Raw genomic sequence first — 17,394 nt, 5'->3', positions numbered from 1 at the left:
CAATGTGCTCAATGTGATAGGTTAGTCTGAACTAAAACCTCCCAAAACGCCTGTATAAAAACAAAGTAATATCATGGTGTGCAGCCACAGCTTCCATTCTAACATTAGATTTTTCATTCCATTGTGACAACCTGGACCACTATTTAGCACACATTTGATTCCACCAAGCATTGTGTATGGTCTGCAAAAACAGATGAATTCTTTCAAAAGTAATTGTAAAGTTCTTACTGCATTTTGTGTGACTAGGACAACAATACAAATTGGACACAGGTAAGAAATAAATATTTCTCATTTATTCAGCTTCAACTTGGTTTACTTTATCAATTATATTGAAGAGAAATGAAGCTGTATTTTGTGTTAAATGATAAGTACCATTAACACCCTACTTCAAAAAACATTGCAAACAATTTATCCTGCATGTATTGCCAACTAAGTGTAAATGTGTTGAGTTCCAAAGCAAGAAACAAATTCTTACACAAATTCTTTTCCGAGCTGAGGTGTTTATTTGCTGCTCAAAACCTGTGACGGTGTGCCACCTCCTAAGTGTCATCTATATTTAAATTTAAATATATATATATATATATATATATATATATATATTTCTATATGCAGCCAGCAGATCAGTTTATTCAAGGAAGTTTTGAAAGAATACACATTTCAAGTTATTGCAGGTAATTTTACATATTTTCTTTTTTTTTTGTTTTCATTCTTTAAGGTAAAACATCTTTATACTGAACCAACTGTAATGCGTCAGTGTAGATTTAAAATCGTGACAAAATCTTCGCTCGGGACATGATTTGCCTTTGGCAAACTTTACTAGAATGTTACACTTTACAGGGCAAGATGACAATACAGCATAGATCCTGTGATATTTTGGTTATCTTCTGGAGGTTAAAGCTGTTTTAGTTTATTCTCTTGGGAAAAATGCAGCAGCAAAAACACATACCAGCTGATCAGAAAGCACTTCCTTTTGTTATTTTTTTTCAGGGCACACACACCAACCGACAGTAGTTCACCTTTATATCAATCCAAAGTCCTTTTTAAAGGGTTACATGACTGTACTGTTGCCTTTAAGTACTTGTTTTGCTATTATGTAAAAGCTTGTTCTCTGTTAAGCAAGCTTGCTGACTACGGCCTGGTTGAGAGAATTCAACTGATTGGTCCATTTATCTAGAGCAGTGTATCGTGCTCCGCCTCGCTTTTGATGGTCTAGTTCCAGGAGTTGGTTAACTTGATCAATCCGCCCGTGAATAGTGCTTTAGAGTTGGACAAAAAAAAAACAGAAAACAAAAAGGAAAATTTATTAAGAATCATCATATATAGCCCAGAAAATTGGCAGTACAGTGTCACAGGCGGACTTTCCAACCAAATAAAATAACTCTCTCTAATAGTTCTGTACCCTTGGGAGTATGAAATAAATAGATTTTTGGGGGGATTTTCATATTTATGGCTTTAAAGCCTTATTCCTATCTCAGACCATTATAAATTTAATCGGTAAGCTGTAGCCCTGAAGAATTATTACAGAAACACAACACTTCTATGAGAGTAAAGAAAATGGCGTAGAACTGCTTGACTGTTTACAAAAACACTACCACTCCAATCTGACAAGACAGGAAAAAGCCTGTTCTAGACGTAGGTACAGGTCCCATAGGTGGGAACAGCATCTACTTATGACATATTCTAAATGCCTGAGATGTGAATACCCCTTCAAGCACAAGTTTATGTTTTAGCATGGTCTTTCCAATAACATTTGACATTCATTCAGGTTCTGTTTTGGTTATCAGTAGCATTAAAGGGTACTCCGGTGGAAACCTTTTTTTTTTTTTATTTATTTATTTATTTATTTTTAAATCAACTGGTGCCACAAAGTTAAACAGATTTGAAAATTACTTCTATTAAAAAAAAAATCTTAATCCTTCCAGTACTTATTAGCTGCTGAATACTACAGAGGAAATTATTTTCTTTTTGGAACACAGTGCTCTCTGCTGACATCATGACCATAGTGCTCTTTGCTGACATCTCTGTCCATTTTAGGAACTGTCCAGAGCAGCATATGTTTTCTATGGGGATTTTTTCCTACTCTGGACAGTTCTTAAAATGGACAGATATGTCAGCAGAGGGCACTGTGCTTGTGATGTCAGCAGAGAGCTCTGTGTTCCAAAAAGAAAATAATTTCCTCTGTAGTATTCAGCAGCTAATAAGTACTGGAAGGATTAAGATTTTTAATAGAAGTAATTTACAAAGCTGTTTAACGTTCTGGCACCAGTTGATTAAAAAATAAGTTTTCCACCGGAGTACCCCTTTAAAAGTCAGCTTTATTAGCTGCATACACCATTGCACAGCTATTAGGGTGAAGGAGGCAACCTTTACCTTTTCTCACCTTCATGCCCCTCCTTGATCAACATAGAGGACTCAGCAACACAGAGGGCGAGCAAGGGGGCATGCCAGGCTGTGGCACTTGAGCAGCTAGGCCCTGCCTCCTTGACATTTGGCTGAGAAATCAAAAGGCACTTTTATAAAAGTTTGCCAACCACCATAAGCTTGAGGAAAGGTATAGTTTGCTTTTATACCTTAACAGTTATCCAATGTTGTCTGCAGCTCTTAGGAGAAAACAGATTCCCTTTAAGGCCTTGAGCACAATGAGTATTTTGATGTGGATTCTTATGAACATTTAGCATTGAAATTTCCATACTAAAACAGTCTTACATTTGATTCTTAAAGTCATTAAAAATCTTTGCCTTTTTCCTGTTAGGCCATGTTCCCACAATTTAAAAATTACATAATATGAATGATTTTTAAAACATATGAGAGAGGGATAAACCATTACATACTTATCCAGTATGCACTGCACCAGCAAACTCTCAACATCCGCTACATCTATGTTAAGCTCCTGGAGAAGAAGGAAATTAAAAATGTTAAGAAAAGTCAGCCATGGTCTCTTTTGAATGAGCTTAATCATAATTGCAGAATCTGTATAGAGATTAAAAGGAAAACTGTCAGCCTGTTAACCCACACTAAAGCCAATACACTGGGTTACAGTGTGGGTGAACAGGAGACCGATGAATAGTCAATGAGTTAAATACGCACCTGTAGTCCGGAGCAGTGTCCCTGCGATGATCCTCTTCTACGCCTGCTGAATTGCGCACAGGAGGCAGGCCCTCGGGGTGAATTTGAATATTCACTGGTGCTGGTCACGTGAGCGCTCAGCAGGCGCAAGCACTCATGTGACCAGCGCCAATCAATATTCAAATTCACTCACCTCATGTGCGCAATTCAGCAGGGATAGAAGACGATCATCGGAGAGAGACAGCTCCATACTACAGGTACGTATTTAACTCATTGACCCCCTCATCGGTTTCTTGTTCACCCACACTGAAACCCAGTGTATTGGGTTTAGTGTGGGTGAACAAGATGACCGTTTTCCATTAACTAGTAGTGGCCAAATTATAATAAGTTATTACACTAGAAAATACAAGGTTTACAGCACAATCATGAGTTAATCAACTATTAACTGTAAATGACTTATCTGTTTGTTCTAAAATCTAAGTTCGAGCAAGATATGGTTTTAAAGGTGAACTCCAGCCAAATTAAATTAACTTTATATAGTTGCTTACTTTAAAGTTATATAACTTTGTAATGTACAAGAGTAACAAGTGTAATCTTTTCTGAGCACATACCCTGTTTTTTCTCAGCTTTTCCTCTAGGTAGAAAGCCCAGTAGTTCTTAGTACACATGCAGACTAACAGGCACTACTTTGCTAGATTCGGCGGCCATTTTGGGCCCAACGCGTCACTTGGGAACATTACACTCCCTTCTCCTCAGCTCAGGGCGCTTGAGTGTGCAGTGTGTGAGGGCTGTGATTGGCTACGGCACACACGTCCCTCAATTATATTCCCTGCTTCTCTAAGCATGTGACCTGCTCATCTCTCAAGGCGGCTCTACCTGCAGCTTACACAGAAAACAAGCACAGGGGGTGATGGTTTGTGCAGCTTTCTGCAGCTCTTAGCTGGTCTTTAAAGGCTGTTTATGTGGGTCTGACTTTGAAGTCAGCTTGGATGCCTTGTGACTTTATGATGAGCATATATAACTTAAGGTTTTAATGTTTACCACTCATCTGGATAGCTCCTATAAAAAAATTTTGGCATGAGGCTCAGGAAACTGCAAGTGAACATGGAATGTAGGTATTTGCAAAAGGGTACTACAGTGGATACATGTATTGGCAAAAGGTTAAGGAAGGGCAACAGGGGATTAAACTAGTTTTAACCAGATCTACATATAGTAAAAGTAAAGTTGTGTAAACTACTACATTTTTAGTAAAATGAATCTTCTAACTTCATATCACATTTATACTGTAACCACCCAACATCATGCTTGTATAAATAAAGAAGAAGCTGAGGGATAGAGTGTCCTTTCTCAGACTTAATTTACACGTACTGTGATGTGTCTGTGCAGGCCAGTGACACCTGTTGTAACTGATCTGAAGTCTTAGGCTAGGTTCAGACTACGGAATCTCCGGGCAGAAAATTTCTGCCCGGAGATTCAGAGTGCAGGGAGGCATGCAGCACATGACTGGAATCTGGTATATATCTGGTTTATTTGGTTATTGTACATGGCCATATTTTTATGCAACTGCATTGCTGTTTTGTATATAGAGATGAGCGAATCAAAGCTGACGAACCCGAATTCGTTACAAATTTCATTAAAATTAGATTTGCAACGAATGCGAATATGGCCGCGATTCTATGGCGCAAACCCTTCATTAAACTCCAGTTAGTGCCGTCCAGGCTCCAGGGCATCTAAAATGGCGGATCCACATGTCAGTACATGGGGCAAGGAACGCTGGGAAGGCATAAAAGGCAAGGCGGGAAGGAAGGTAGGCGAGATGACCCTGAATCACATGCAGGATGCAGCCTTTCAGCAGCCAGTCACCCCTGTCATGTCACAGCCCTATATAATCGGCAGCCATATTGCGGCTTGTCACTTCATTTATTACACTGCAGAGAGATAGGACGGACAGCCTGTGTGTGTGTGTTACACAGAAAAGCTTATTACAGCAACGTTTCACCTCCTAGTCACATCAGCGTTCTGCCGACAGAGAGCAGAGCTTTTTTTTCACTGAAAAGGATTTTTACTGAAGCCAATAACCTCCCAGTCACTTTCTACAGCATTGCATTACAGAGAGGGGCAGTGATCTGTCTGTTGCCTTATACATTTCAACAAGCTGCCTCAGCTCAACTCAACGAGGCAGGAATAATTTTTCAGCGCAATTCTGTGTCTTTGTTCCACAACAAATCGGCTGGTTATACTAGTCTGTAGTCGGTATAATACCCAGCAGTCCATTCCTAATAGTCTGTGACAGAGTGCAATTTTTGGTTTAGTACAAAGCGACTGTGTACTGCTGGTGTTGTGCAAAATACGTCTTTTTAAGCGAACTGTAGTGCATACCTATATATAAGTAGTGTACTATTTTGTACCTGATAATCTGTCAAGGGCCTATATCCTGTGAAAGGACAGCCAAAAGTAATCACTGGCTGGTGTATTACTCCAATAATTTTTGAAGAGTACAGTAGCGCATTTTTTCTGCACTCATAAGTGCATACTACATACCTACATCTATGTGGTGTACTATTTTATACCTGTTAATCTGTCAAGGGCCTAGATACTGTGAAATTCCGGGCAAAAGTAATCACCGGCTGGTGTTTTACTCCAATAAGTTTTTTTTAAGCATACGGTAGCACATTTTTACTGCCCTCTTTGTTCCACATATGCTGGCTATACTAGTCTGTAGACAGTATAATACATACCCAGCAGTCCATTACTAATGGTCTGTGAGAGTGCAATTTTGGGTTTAGTACACAGCGACTGTGTACTGCTGGTGTTTTACTAAATTACCTATTTTTAAGTATACTGTAGCGCATTTTTCTGCACTCATAAGTGCATACCACATACCTACATCTAAGAAGTGTACTATTTTGTACCTGTTGATCTGTCAAGGGCCTAGATACTGTGAAAGGCTAGCCAAAAGTGCACATCTGCTGCTGTTCTAGACAAATACAGTTTTAAGCGTAGTGAAGCATATTGTACTCCCCTCATATACGCACTAAGTATGTCAGGCAGAGAAGTGCCAGGACATGCACAGAGGAGTGGCAGAGGCCTAAAATCATCAGGCAGAGGTCGCAGCAGACTAGGGGCGAGTGGCAGCAGGAGTCGCAACGAGAGGCTTGAGCTCCTGGTACAAGCTAGCGGTCGTGTCTCGACCAGCAACCCATCTGCAGTCATCGATTGGTTTAAAACATGGTCATCCACTTCATCACAAGTGATACCTGATACCCCCAGTCAACAGTCGGTGGGTTCCTCAGACACAACCCTCAGTTGGCATGGCCCGGGAGCAGTCCCCGTCCTCCCATTTCCTCTGTCCTATGCTATTCCCTCCCCTTAAGAAGTATCTTATGCTGTGGGTTCAGCTCCATTATTCAGTGAGGACGATCTAATAGAGGACAGTCAGCAGCTACTGCCCAGCCAAGAAGTGGAGAAGACATCGGCCACTTCCTCCGCTAGGCAGACAAGTAGTGATGAGGAAAGCGTCATGAGAGGCGGTGTTGCCAGGGTTCAGGGTCCTGAAGCAGACACTGTTGAGGAACCTGAGGAAGACATCAGTAACGTACAGACACTTGATGATGAAGCCGATCGCAATTGGGAGCCGGGTGCAGAAGGAGGGGGGGGGGGGGGGCGTCGTCGTCGTGGTCATCAGGAGAATAGAGTTGCAGATTGCCCGTGAGGCAGCAGCTGAGCCAGCAAGGTGGTAGTATGGTTGGCAGTCAGAATGGTGGCAGAAGTGGAAATTCTGGAGCCAAACGTGCCCGGGGTATACCACCTGCTTCGCGACAGCCTACCTTTCCGGGAGGTAGTGGAACAGGGGTTCCTGGAGATGGCAGCAGTAGCAGTCAAATAGTGTGGACTGTTTGTGGGAAAATCAGCTACTCGGCGGTGTGGCAGTTTTTAATCAAGCATCCGGAGGAGGTTCACATAGCCACATGCAAGATAAGTCAGCAGAAGGTGAAGCGTGGCCAGGGTCCCAATGTTGGCACCACGACCCTGCATCAACCTATGCTTCGCCACCATAAAGTGGCCTGGGAGAAACATGGCTCCGATATAGTGGTCCAGCCTGCTGCATCACCCAGTGGCATGCCGCTCCCTCTTTCAGCCAGCCAATGCTCCACCACCTCAGTCAAAGGGAGCTGTGTGTCATACCCTCCTTCTGTCGCTCCAGATGCTCCAGCTTCTCCTACTTTTAGGTCAGCCATTCTGCCAACAATCCATAGGCAAAGCCATGTCCAAGAGACAACAGTATGTGCCCACTCATCCAACGGCACAGAAGCTGAATGTGCTCCTGTCCAAGTTGCTTGTGCTGCAGTCCCTACCTCTTCAAGTGGTGGATTTTGCACCTTTCAGAGAACTGATTGCTTGTGCTGAGCCGAGGTGGAGAGTGCCAACCCGTCATTTCTATGCAAAGAAGGCAGTACCAGCTCTGCACAATTTTGTGGAAGAGAAGGTGGACCAGTCCTTGAGCCTGTCGGCGTGTACCTAAGTGCACAGCAGCGCCGACGTCTGGAGCTGTAACTATGGTCAGGGACAATACATGTCCTTTACGGCTCCTGTGACAGTGTGCGACTCCGCCTCCTCATCCTTAGTGTCCTCAGCCTCCACTGCCCAGACATATGTCAGTGGCCCTTCAGCATACCATGTGTGCAGGGCACAGTGGTGTCAAGCTGTTCTTCACATGGTTTGCCTTGGCGAACAGTATCACAGGGGAGGAACTGCTAAAGGTCATTTGTAAAGAAATCGGAGTATGGCTTACTCCACGAAAACTGGAAATGGGAACCATGGTGACGGACTACGGGAAAAACATCTTGCATGCGCTGCGACTGGGAAGGCTGAGCCATGCGCCCTGCATGGCACATGTGTTCAATCTGCCTGTCAAGCGGTTCCTGAAGTGTTCCCCCCATTTGCAAGACATCCTAACAATGGGAAGGAAACTTTGCATGCATTTCAGTCAGTCACTCGTACACCGCAAAGCACACCCTCCTTGAGTTGCAGCATCAGAACAGTATCCCCCAACATAGTCTGAATTGTGACGTTGCCACACGTTGGAATGCCACCCTCCATATGTTGGACCGACTGTACGAACAGAGAAAAGCTTTTACTGATTTCTTGATGATCCAAGCGGATAAAGGTACTCCCCTGTGTAACTTGAGCTCCACAGAGGGTTATGAGCAAGGCGAGTCAGAGGACCCAGACACACTGTGGCAGTATGCAGTAGAGATGGAGGCACTTGCACAAATGGAACGATGCATGCTCACTTGCTTGCGTAGTGACAGCCGAATTGTCACAATTCGGCAGCGGGATGACTTCTGGATCTCCACCTTATTGGTCCCCCACTACCGCCACAAAATAGGGGCCTTTTTTACACCTACTTAGAGGGAGGGCAAACTGACCTACTACAGAGGCATCCTATGTAGTCAGTTGGCCGATGCCTATCGGCACCATCGTCAATCTTTTCGCAGGTCTGAATCGGGGGGCTCCCTGCGCTCACCTTCCATTGCCATGGCTGCTGGGGAGGGGTGGGGTGGCAGGCGCAGTACCAGCTCCATTAGCAGCAGCCTGAGTCTACAGTTGCTGATTAGTACCTTTCTTTACCCGCATAGTGAAGCAACTCAGCAGCAGGTAGACCTGGAGCAGGACCTAAAGGAGCAGATGCTGGCATACCTTGACATGACCCTGCCAACACACTTTGAAGATCCGCTGGATTTTTGAGCAGCCAAACTTGATTTGTGGCCGCAACTAGCAGAGTTTGCCCTGGAAAAGCTGTCCTGCCTGGCCAGTAGTGTACCATCAGAGCGGGCATTTAGTGCGGCAGGGGCCATAGTCACCCCAGGGGTGTGGAAATTTTATAAAAAACTACTTGTCCACGGGACTAAAATGGAGCAAAATCTACTTGTCCCTCATGACGATCCACTTGTCCGGGCCAATTTTCGCCTTTACGCTTTGATTTTTTCCTCCTCGCCCTGTAATAGCCATAACTACCTACTATAATGGCACCTTTTAATTTTTCAATAACATATTCTCTGAAACAAAAAAAATAATATATATACATATTAAGGGAAGTGAAATTGAAATAGTAAAAGATAATTTAGCAGATTTGGTGGTTTTCTTTTCTGCGCCATTTACCTTGTGGTTGAGGTAACATGTTAGTTTTATACTTTAGGCCGCCTGGTTACAGCAATACCAGATTTGTATCGTTTACGTCATGTTTTACTAATTCAGAACTTTTTCAAATTTTTTTAATTGACATTTTTTTAACCCCTGTAGCTTTATTTTTTTTCTGCATACCAGGCTGTATGAGAGCTAATTTTTTGCGCCATAATCAGTTTTTTGTATCGGTACCATTTTGGTATTGATATGACTTATTAATCGCTTTTTAACTTTTTTTTCTGGGATATTATAAAAATTGCAATTCTGTGGTTTGGTATTTTTTTACATTTACCGTACGGGATACATAATGTTATATTTTAATAGGTTGTACAATTACGCACAAAGCAATACCAAATATGTTTATTTTTATTATGTTTGCATGTTTTTATATAGGAAAAGGGGGTGATTTGAACTTTTAACATGGAAGGGGTTAAAGGGAACCAATCATCAGACTTTACCCTATATAACTCTTGGCAAAGCGTTATATAGGGTAAAATCTTTATTTTCACCATTCCCGGGGGATGCTCCTGCCCCCAGGGATGGTGAAGATATGAAGTTATAAACTAGTCACCGCCGCCGTAAGTAGTCACCTGGGCGGGGAGCTCTTCTCATCTACTCCCGTTCTTCGGCCGGCAGCGACGCCCCCTCCGCTTGATTGATGGGCCACGTCATCGTTCCGCTCACTGAACAGACGGAGCAGAGTAATGACGCGGCCCATAAATCAAGCGGAGGGGGCGTCGCTGCCGGCCGAAGAACGGGAGTAGGGGAGAAGAGCTCCCGCCCAGGTGACTACTTACGGCGGTGGAGGTGACTAGTTTATAACTTCACATCTTCACCATCCCTGGGGGCAGAAGCGTCCCCCGGGAATGGTGAAAATAAAGATTTTACCCTTTATAACGCTTTGCAAAGCGTTATATAGGTTAAAATCTGATGATTGGTTCCCTTTAATGCAGCGGTCTTCAAACTGTGACCCTCCAGATGTTGCAAAACTACAACTCCTAGCATGCCCGGACAGCCAACGGCTGTCCTGGCATGCTGGGAATTGTAGTTTTGTAACATCTGGAGGGGCACAGTTTGAAGACCACTGGGTTAATGTGTGTCTTTCAAACTTTTATTAAAACTTTTTTTTTCTTTTTACACTTTATTACACTTATAGTAGGAATCATTAGATTCCTCGTACAGATGAATAGAGTTCTATTGAACTCTATTAATCTGTGTGCTCTGTGATCCATTGATAGAGCCTGGTCCAGCCAGGATCTATCAATGACCGAGCCGGGACAGGAGGAAGCAGAGGTAAGCCCTCCGGCTACCTCCATAGTGGATCGCCCCCCTGCCATCGCGCTGCAGGGGGGCGATCCACCCCACTAGCCCACCAGGGAGCACTCACATCTCCCTTTAGACGCCGCTGTCATCTTTGACAGCGGCGATCTAAAGGGTTAATAGCCAGCCGCATGCTGGCTACTAGCGGCGGCCCCCGGCTACTGAGAACAGCCGGGGGCTGCAGATTATGGAGCGGGCAGGAATCCCTAGCCCGCTCCATACTCCCCTGTGAGCGCCGCATACAGTCTCCCCGTGCAGACGTGCGGGGAGCGAAGGCAGAGGACACCCCCCCCCCCCCCCCCCGCACGTGAGAGGGGAGAGAAGACAAATACACAGCTTCTCATCTCCCCTGCTCTGCTTCAGAGGACACAGGCTGCAGAGTATGGAGCGGGCAGGAGTTGGCAGCCCGCTCCATACAGACTGCAGATTGCGCCGCACTTGTCAGGTCCGGCCCTGCTTGCCCGTAGCCGGGCTAAGGGCCGGACAAATTCACCTGCCCGGCGCCCAAAACTGCTAGTCCCGGGCCTCGGGCGATAGGAATTCCACATCCCTGCACCCTAAGGAGAACTCATCTGTCCACAAAAAATGTGGAGAGACTTACCTTAGTTAAGGTAAATCAGGCATGGATCAGCCAGGATTCCCCCCCACCCACCCACACCAATGCCTGATGTATCAGAGTAAATTGACCATGGTGCCACACCAACACTTCACAAATATGGATAGTACCAAACAGATGAAAGCACTGCTCCCCAGTTACAAACATTCCTCCGTATCAGACCTTTTTTCACCCACCTTCGTCACTGGGTACTGGTTTTGCCACCCACCACACCACTATCACCGGGTCACTTTCAGTACACCTGATGCTGTTGCTGCCACCTCCAGGCTGTGCCACTCAGCCCCTATATGGTTTCCTCATGCTGTCACAAACTCTAGGCTGTGCCATTCAGTCACTATATGGTCTTCTCATGCTTCAGCCACATCCAGGCTGTGCCATTCCACCACTATATGGTGTCCTCATGCTGCCACAAACTCCAGGCTGTGCCATTTAGCCACTATATGGTCTCTTCATGCTTCAGCCACCTCGAGGCTGTGCCATTCAGATACTATATGGTCTCCTCATGCTGCCACAAACCCCATGCAGTCATTCAGCCACTATATGGTCTCTCCTCATGCTTCAGCCACCTCCACGCTGTGTCAAACAGACACTATATGGTCTCTTCATGCTGCCACAAACTCCAGGCGGTCATTTAGCCACTATATGGTCTCCTCATACTGATGCCACCTCCAATCTCTGTCATTGTGCTGCCATGTGACTCCTTGTTAAATTTGGTCCTTTGTGCCCACACGCCGGGGCCCGGTACACTAAAACTTGGGAGTGTTAGCTAAAATTTCTATTTTAAAATCCTAAATTTCAATGGTCTCCTCATGCTTATGCCAACTCCAGGCTGTGCCATTCAGCCACTATATGGTCTCCTCATGCTTCAGCCACCTCCAGGCTGTGTCATTCAGCCAATATATGGTTTAAGGATGCTGCTGGGCCTGGGACATTACCTACAAATATTTTATGGTAGCACTAGATAACATAATTCTTCAAATTCAATTTTAAAATTAATCTTTTAATCTTAGGGTTTGTCTGCTCCAGGCTGTGTCATTCTGCAACTATATGGTTTAGTGATGCTGCTGGGCCTGGAACATTACCTTAAATTCCAATCCCAGGCTGTGTCATTCTGCCAGATTATGGTCTCCCCATGCTGCATCCACCTTTAGGCTCTGTCATTGTGCCACCATGTGGCTACTTGTTAGATTGGGTTTTGTAGTCATACAGTTTAGTTCATAGTAAACACCGGGACATTAAACTTTGGAATCTAATATAAATCTTAAATTAAAAAAAAATCTATGTAATCTTTTCATTAGCTTAGCATGAATTAGGGGAATTTTTTTTAGTCAATATTACACAGTATATTGCACTAGCCCAAAGACCAAAACCAAAACTGCAGCACCAATTGCACCTGCCCTAATCGGGTAATAAAACACAGTGAATTGATAGTTGATGGATACAAACACACAATTCACTGTTTTATTACCCGATTAGGGCAGGTGCAATTGGTGCTGCAGTTTTAGTTTTGATCTTTGGGCTAGTGCAATATACTGTGCAACATTGACTAGAAAAAAATCTCCCCCCCCCCCTTTACTATTTTTTATGACATCTCGTGTCTGCCCACCCATGTTTTTTAATTTGTCCTGTGTGTTTATATATTTATGGGTATTTGGTTTGGGATATACTTTCTATGATTATATTTAATAAAATTTAATTTATTATGAATTGTTTCTGTGAATTTCTATTGGCCAGTTTTCTGGGTGTTTTCGTTTCACTGCATGGATAATCCCTAATATAGTTGGAGGTTTTTGTTCCTATATTTATCCGTTGTCTAAGTCCACTTTCAGCCTTCCTTTGTATTCAACTGCCATTCTATCCTAATGTTCTCTGCATAAACCCAGGAACCTAGCAGTGACTTAATGCTATACTCCATGAATGATGGTGGCACAACATAGCGGTGACTAATGGGAAATACCACACAGTGCTTTACAACCATTGTGCTTACAAACAAATATTTAAAGCATAAGCTACTGTTTTCTTAAAGGGGAACTCCAGTACTTAGAGTACTGCAGCCATAGAACACTTATCCTCTATCTGCAGGATAGAGTAGAAGTGTCTGCAGTGGCATTGCTAGGGCTGGTGTCACCCGGTGGGGTAGAAAATGGTGTCATCCCCCCCCAAGCAATAATTTTTTTTAGCCATATAACAAGAAATATGTTGAAAGGTATTAGTAGTAGAGAGGGAAGTGCTTATGGGTGTATAGGGAGAGGTATTCACAGTAGAGAGGAAAATGCTCACGTCGCTTTACTGAGCACTGGCGAGAGCATACTTGGAGTATTGTGCGCAGTACAATAGATTTTTCACTTCACAGAGCTCTTTATCTATATTTAGGTCAGTGGTTGATTTTCAATAATTGGGTTCTCTGTGTGATCTACATATTACATACACACAATTGGCAAGTAAGGGGAAAGCAGCTCCCAGTAAGATCTAAGTACTGGTAAGGGTATGCTGGGAGTTTTTGTTTCATCCATAATCACTGCAGAACTTACAAGTGACTATAGCTCTGATGGGAAATAGTGAGCCGAGTACACAATGGTATCAGTGATTACAGGTGACATCTCTATAGTGAGGAGAATACACAATGATATCAGTGACTACGGGTGACGTCTTCTCTACAGAACAGGCTTTCCTTATCGAATTCAGTTGGCACATACCACCGGGACTTGTTCCGGCTGAATTTTCACTCTGTAGAACTTGAGTAGAACCCAGATGGCTCCTCATTGTGTCAGTGGATTCTGAGCCTCTATATGAAAACAATAATTAATATAACCCAATACTGTCAATGGATGGTGAGCACCATCATTATCCATCCCCCCTGGGACTCAACGTCCACTCTAGCACCCCTGTGACTCATTGGTGTCAGCTAGCAACCTCTAGCGTCCTCTAGCTCTCCCCCACCCCCATCTTCAGATCTCCGATGGGATGGTGCTGCCACTAGATGATGGGGGTGCTACTACAGGGAGGATGATCCTGCCGATGGATGTGCTACTGCCAGGGGGGGGGGGGGGGGGCAGTAGCACCCCCATTATCCATCGGCAGCACCATCCTCCTGAATGATGGGGGTGCTACTGTCAGGAGGATGATCCTGCCGATGGATAATGATGCTGCTACTGCCCCCCTCCCCCCCCACATGGCAGTAGCACATCCATCGGCAGGATTATCCTCCCGGTAGCACCCCATAATCCAGTGGCAGCCCCATCCCATCTGAGATCTGAAGATGGGGGTGGGGGGGGAGCTAGAGGACGCTAGAGGTTGCTAGCTGACACCAATAAGTCACAGGGGTGCTAGAGTGGACGTTGAGTCCCAGGGGGGATGGAGGGGGGACTTTGCTAGCCACGTAACGCCGGGAAGCTAGGGACAGGGGGGCACTTAGCATCAGGCCGGTGTCCCCCCGTGCGGCCCACACCCCGGTCGCTACACCACTGAGTGTCTGATCAAGGGGGTCTGACCGCCGGGACCCCCTACGACCTCCCGTACGGGGGACCCAGACATTCCGCGGCTCTGCGTGGCTAATGCTGGGGTTGTTGACCTCATTAAGAGGTCGACAGACAAGCTCCCTCTATTCAGCTTTATAGGAGAGGCAAGGATGCATGAACATAGAGATACATGAAGGGGGCTTGAAAGCCACCGCGTCATGCTGCGGCCAACATGCCTCATGCATGGGGAGAGCTGCGGCAGACCTAGGGCTTCGTACAGGAGATGGATCAGACACTTATCCCCTATCCTGCAGATAGGGGATAAGCGTTCTATTGCTGCAGCACTCCTTTAACAACTAATCCCCTATCCATAGGCTTCTGATCACAGGGGGGTCTGACTGCTGGGAACCCCCACAACCTTCTATTCGGCACCTGACACGCCCCCCCCTCTATGCATCTCTATGGAAGAGCTATAGATACAGTGCCCGGGTATTTCCTGCTCTTCCACAGAGATGCATGGAGGGGCACATCAACCACCGCTTCATGCGGTGGTTGACGCTGATCCATGCATGGGGAGAGCTGAGGCAGTGGCCAGGAGATCATAGGGGGTCAGACCCCCTGCAATCTGACACTTATCCCCCAGTGAATAGGGGATAAGTTGTTAAATACCAGTGTTCCTTTTACCACTAGCATATTTTAGGGGAGAAGTAGTACTTTTTAATATCACCATTTTGGGGCTTCATATATCTTATTATTTGTTAATCTTTTTTGCTGGTCAAATAAAACAAATGCAATTTTGGCATAAATTTTTTTTGCACTTTAAATGTACGCTGCTCACTGTAAGGTCAAAATATCATCATAGCTTTATTCTGTGGGTCAGTATGTTTACAGCAATACCAAATTTATATAGGTTTTTTTTTTTTTTTTTCTTTTTTTAACTACATTACCAGAATAGAAATATAAAAAAAAAAATTACAATTAGTGTTGTCACATTGCAAGATCCATAACTTAAAAAAAAATTGTGGGTATGTCATGGCTCATTTTTTTTATGGGAAAAACAGGTACTTTTTATTGGTAACATTTTGAAATACATATGACTTTCAGTGTCAGAGATAAATACTAAAATAAGTGAATTGTTTAGGTTGTTACCATTTGTGAATAATTTTTCTTCATGTTTTATGTATAAACAGGGATATAAAAAGGTAAAGCAACCTTTTTTTTTTTGGGGGGGGGGGGGGGGGGAGTCTGTTTATTAAATTTGATTTTATGTTTTTTGTTAAAAAAAAAAAAAAAAAAAAAGGTCACTAGTCCCACAAGGTGACTGACAGAACTCCAGATTGCTGGTATAATACGATGCACTAGTTCTATAGTGCAGTGTATTAAGCCTCTCGGCATAATGCAATATACCCAGCCTTGATGTACACAAACATCCATGGCAAGCCTGGGGGGCTTTAACAATGCCCCCTGTTGCCATGGAAACCAGATTGCAGGAGCCTGGGGCTGCTGCAGGTAAGTGGCCCTCTTTACATGCTGCATTCATGATTTGCCTGCGGCATGTGAAAGGTTGAATTAACCGGCGTGCAGGTTTCTCAGCTACAGGTAGTTACAGCAGGAGCCCAGCTATCCTACTGACAGCAGAGCTCCTGCGATTCCTGCATGGGAGAACCGTGCTGCCTTATTTTAGCCCAGCTGTGAAAACACGGCACGCTGGAATAAGGATCCTTAATGATCACTGTATCAAGGCGTATCTGTGGTCAATTACTATGGTTAATTACTATGGTGTGTACATAGTGTTTTTATGAATTAGTATATAGTTTATGTATTGGGATAGAGAAGGATCTATGGTCAAAAATCGACAATTGCATACAGTGATGAAACAAAATACAGTCATGATCCTCTTCCCATGTAAACCACATATATTCCTGACAACTATATTTGCTTGGATTGTCCCTGCTCTCCATATTTTCCAGCTCCTATAAGGTTTTACACTGTATATACAAAGTGCACCTGTATAAAAGAAACCTGGGAGTCAGAATATATTACTTTATTTTAGTAAATCAAATCGTACACATTTTATAGTGTCCTGGGGGCCAACATCATATTTAATGTTACAGTATTCCCTGTAGATTTGTATTTAGGCAAAGCCAGAATGTTTAATGTTTTCTCTACATACTTTATAATGTTACTTACTGTAAAAGAGGATTACAACACAACTGTGCACACAAACCTTGGTCACACCTACCAACAACAAAGCATTTCTAGTCGAGAAAAAAATTCTAGATAAGATATAAATGTCAAGCACATGACTGCCTGAACATAAGGCTAAAAGTAAGATAACTGAAGCTATGTTCTAACATTGAGCTATATAAACCATATCTTTTATTTGCATGTGCTGTAATAACAGGGGAGAAGTTTTTATATCTTCTCCACCGATTTATTGATTCATTTTATGAAAAATTCCTGTATGCTTAACAATTCAGTATGTAAATCCCCAGCTATTCAAGAACCCATCATGTGTCTAAAAAATCTCTGTTGATGTAAAGCTAGCCATAGAGTTTAGCTAGTGATCAACCACATGATCAACATGCCCTCTCACCTATAATGGAACACCCTCGGAGCATCCATACAAAGTGAAAGGTCTACTGTCAGCTTTATTTGCTCAACTTGTTAGATAGCTGTTCGGGTATAAAAGCAAACTGCACGTTTCCTGGAGCTGGTAGTGGTTGCCTAACTTCTAAGATTGCAATG

At 43.9% G+C, this 17,394-nt stretch overlaps 1 protein-coding gene across 5 annotated transcripts in view; it reads right to left on the bottom strand.

Moving 5' to 3' along the window:
• Positions 1 to 271: 271 nt before the first annotated feature.
• COPS2 (COP9 signalosome subunit 2) overlaps positions 272 to 17,394 on the bottom strand; it is a 58,309-nt gene continuing 41,186 nt past the window's right edge. For all 5 annotated transcript variants that reach the window (XM_056572236.1, XM_056572238.1, XM_056572239.1 and 2 more), the window contains 2 exons: positions 2,832 to 2,890; positions 272 to 1,256 (listed from right to left, as the gene is read on the bottom strand). In XM_056572236.1, coding sequence (XP_056428211.1) covers positions 1,112 to 1,256; positions 2,832 to 2,890 — 204 coding nt within the window. In that variant the 3' untranslated portion in view covers positions 272 to 1,111. The remainder of the gene's footprint in view (positions 1,257 to 2,831; positions 2,891 to 17,394) is intronic.

The sequence above is a fragment of the Hyla sarda genome, chromosome 4 (genome assembly GCF_029499605.1).
Source record: "Hyla sarda isolate aHylSar1 chromosome 4, aHylSar1.hap1, whole genome shotgun sequence".
Taxonomy (NCBI): Eukaryota; Metazoa; Chordata; class Amphibia; order Anura; family Hylidae; genus Hyla; species Hyla sarda.
This window is presented reverse-complemented; position numbering and strand designations above follow the sequence as displayed.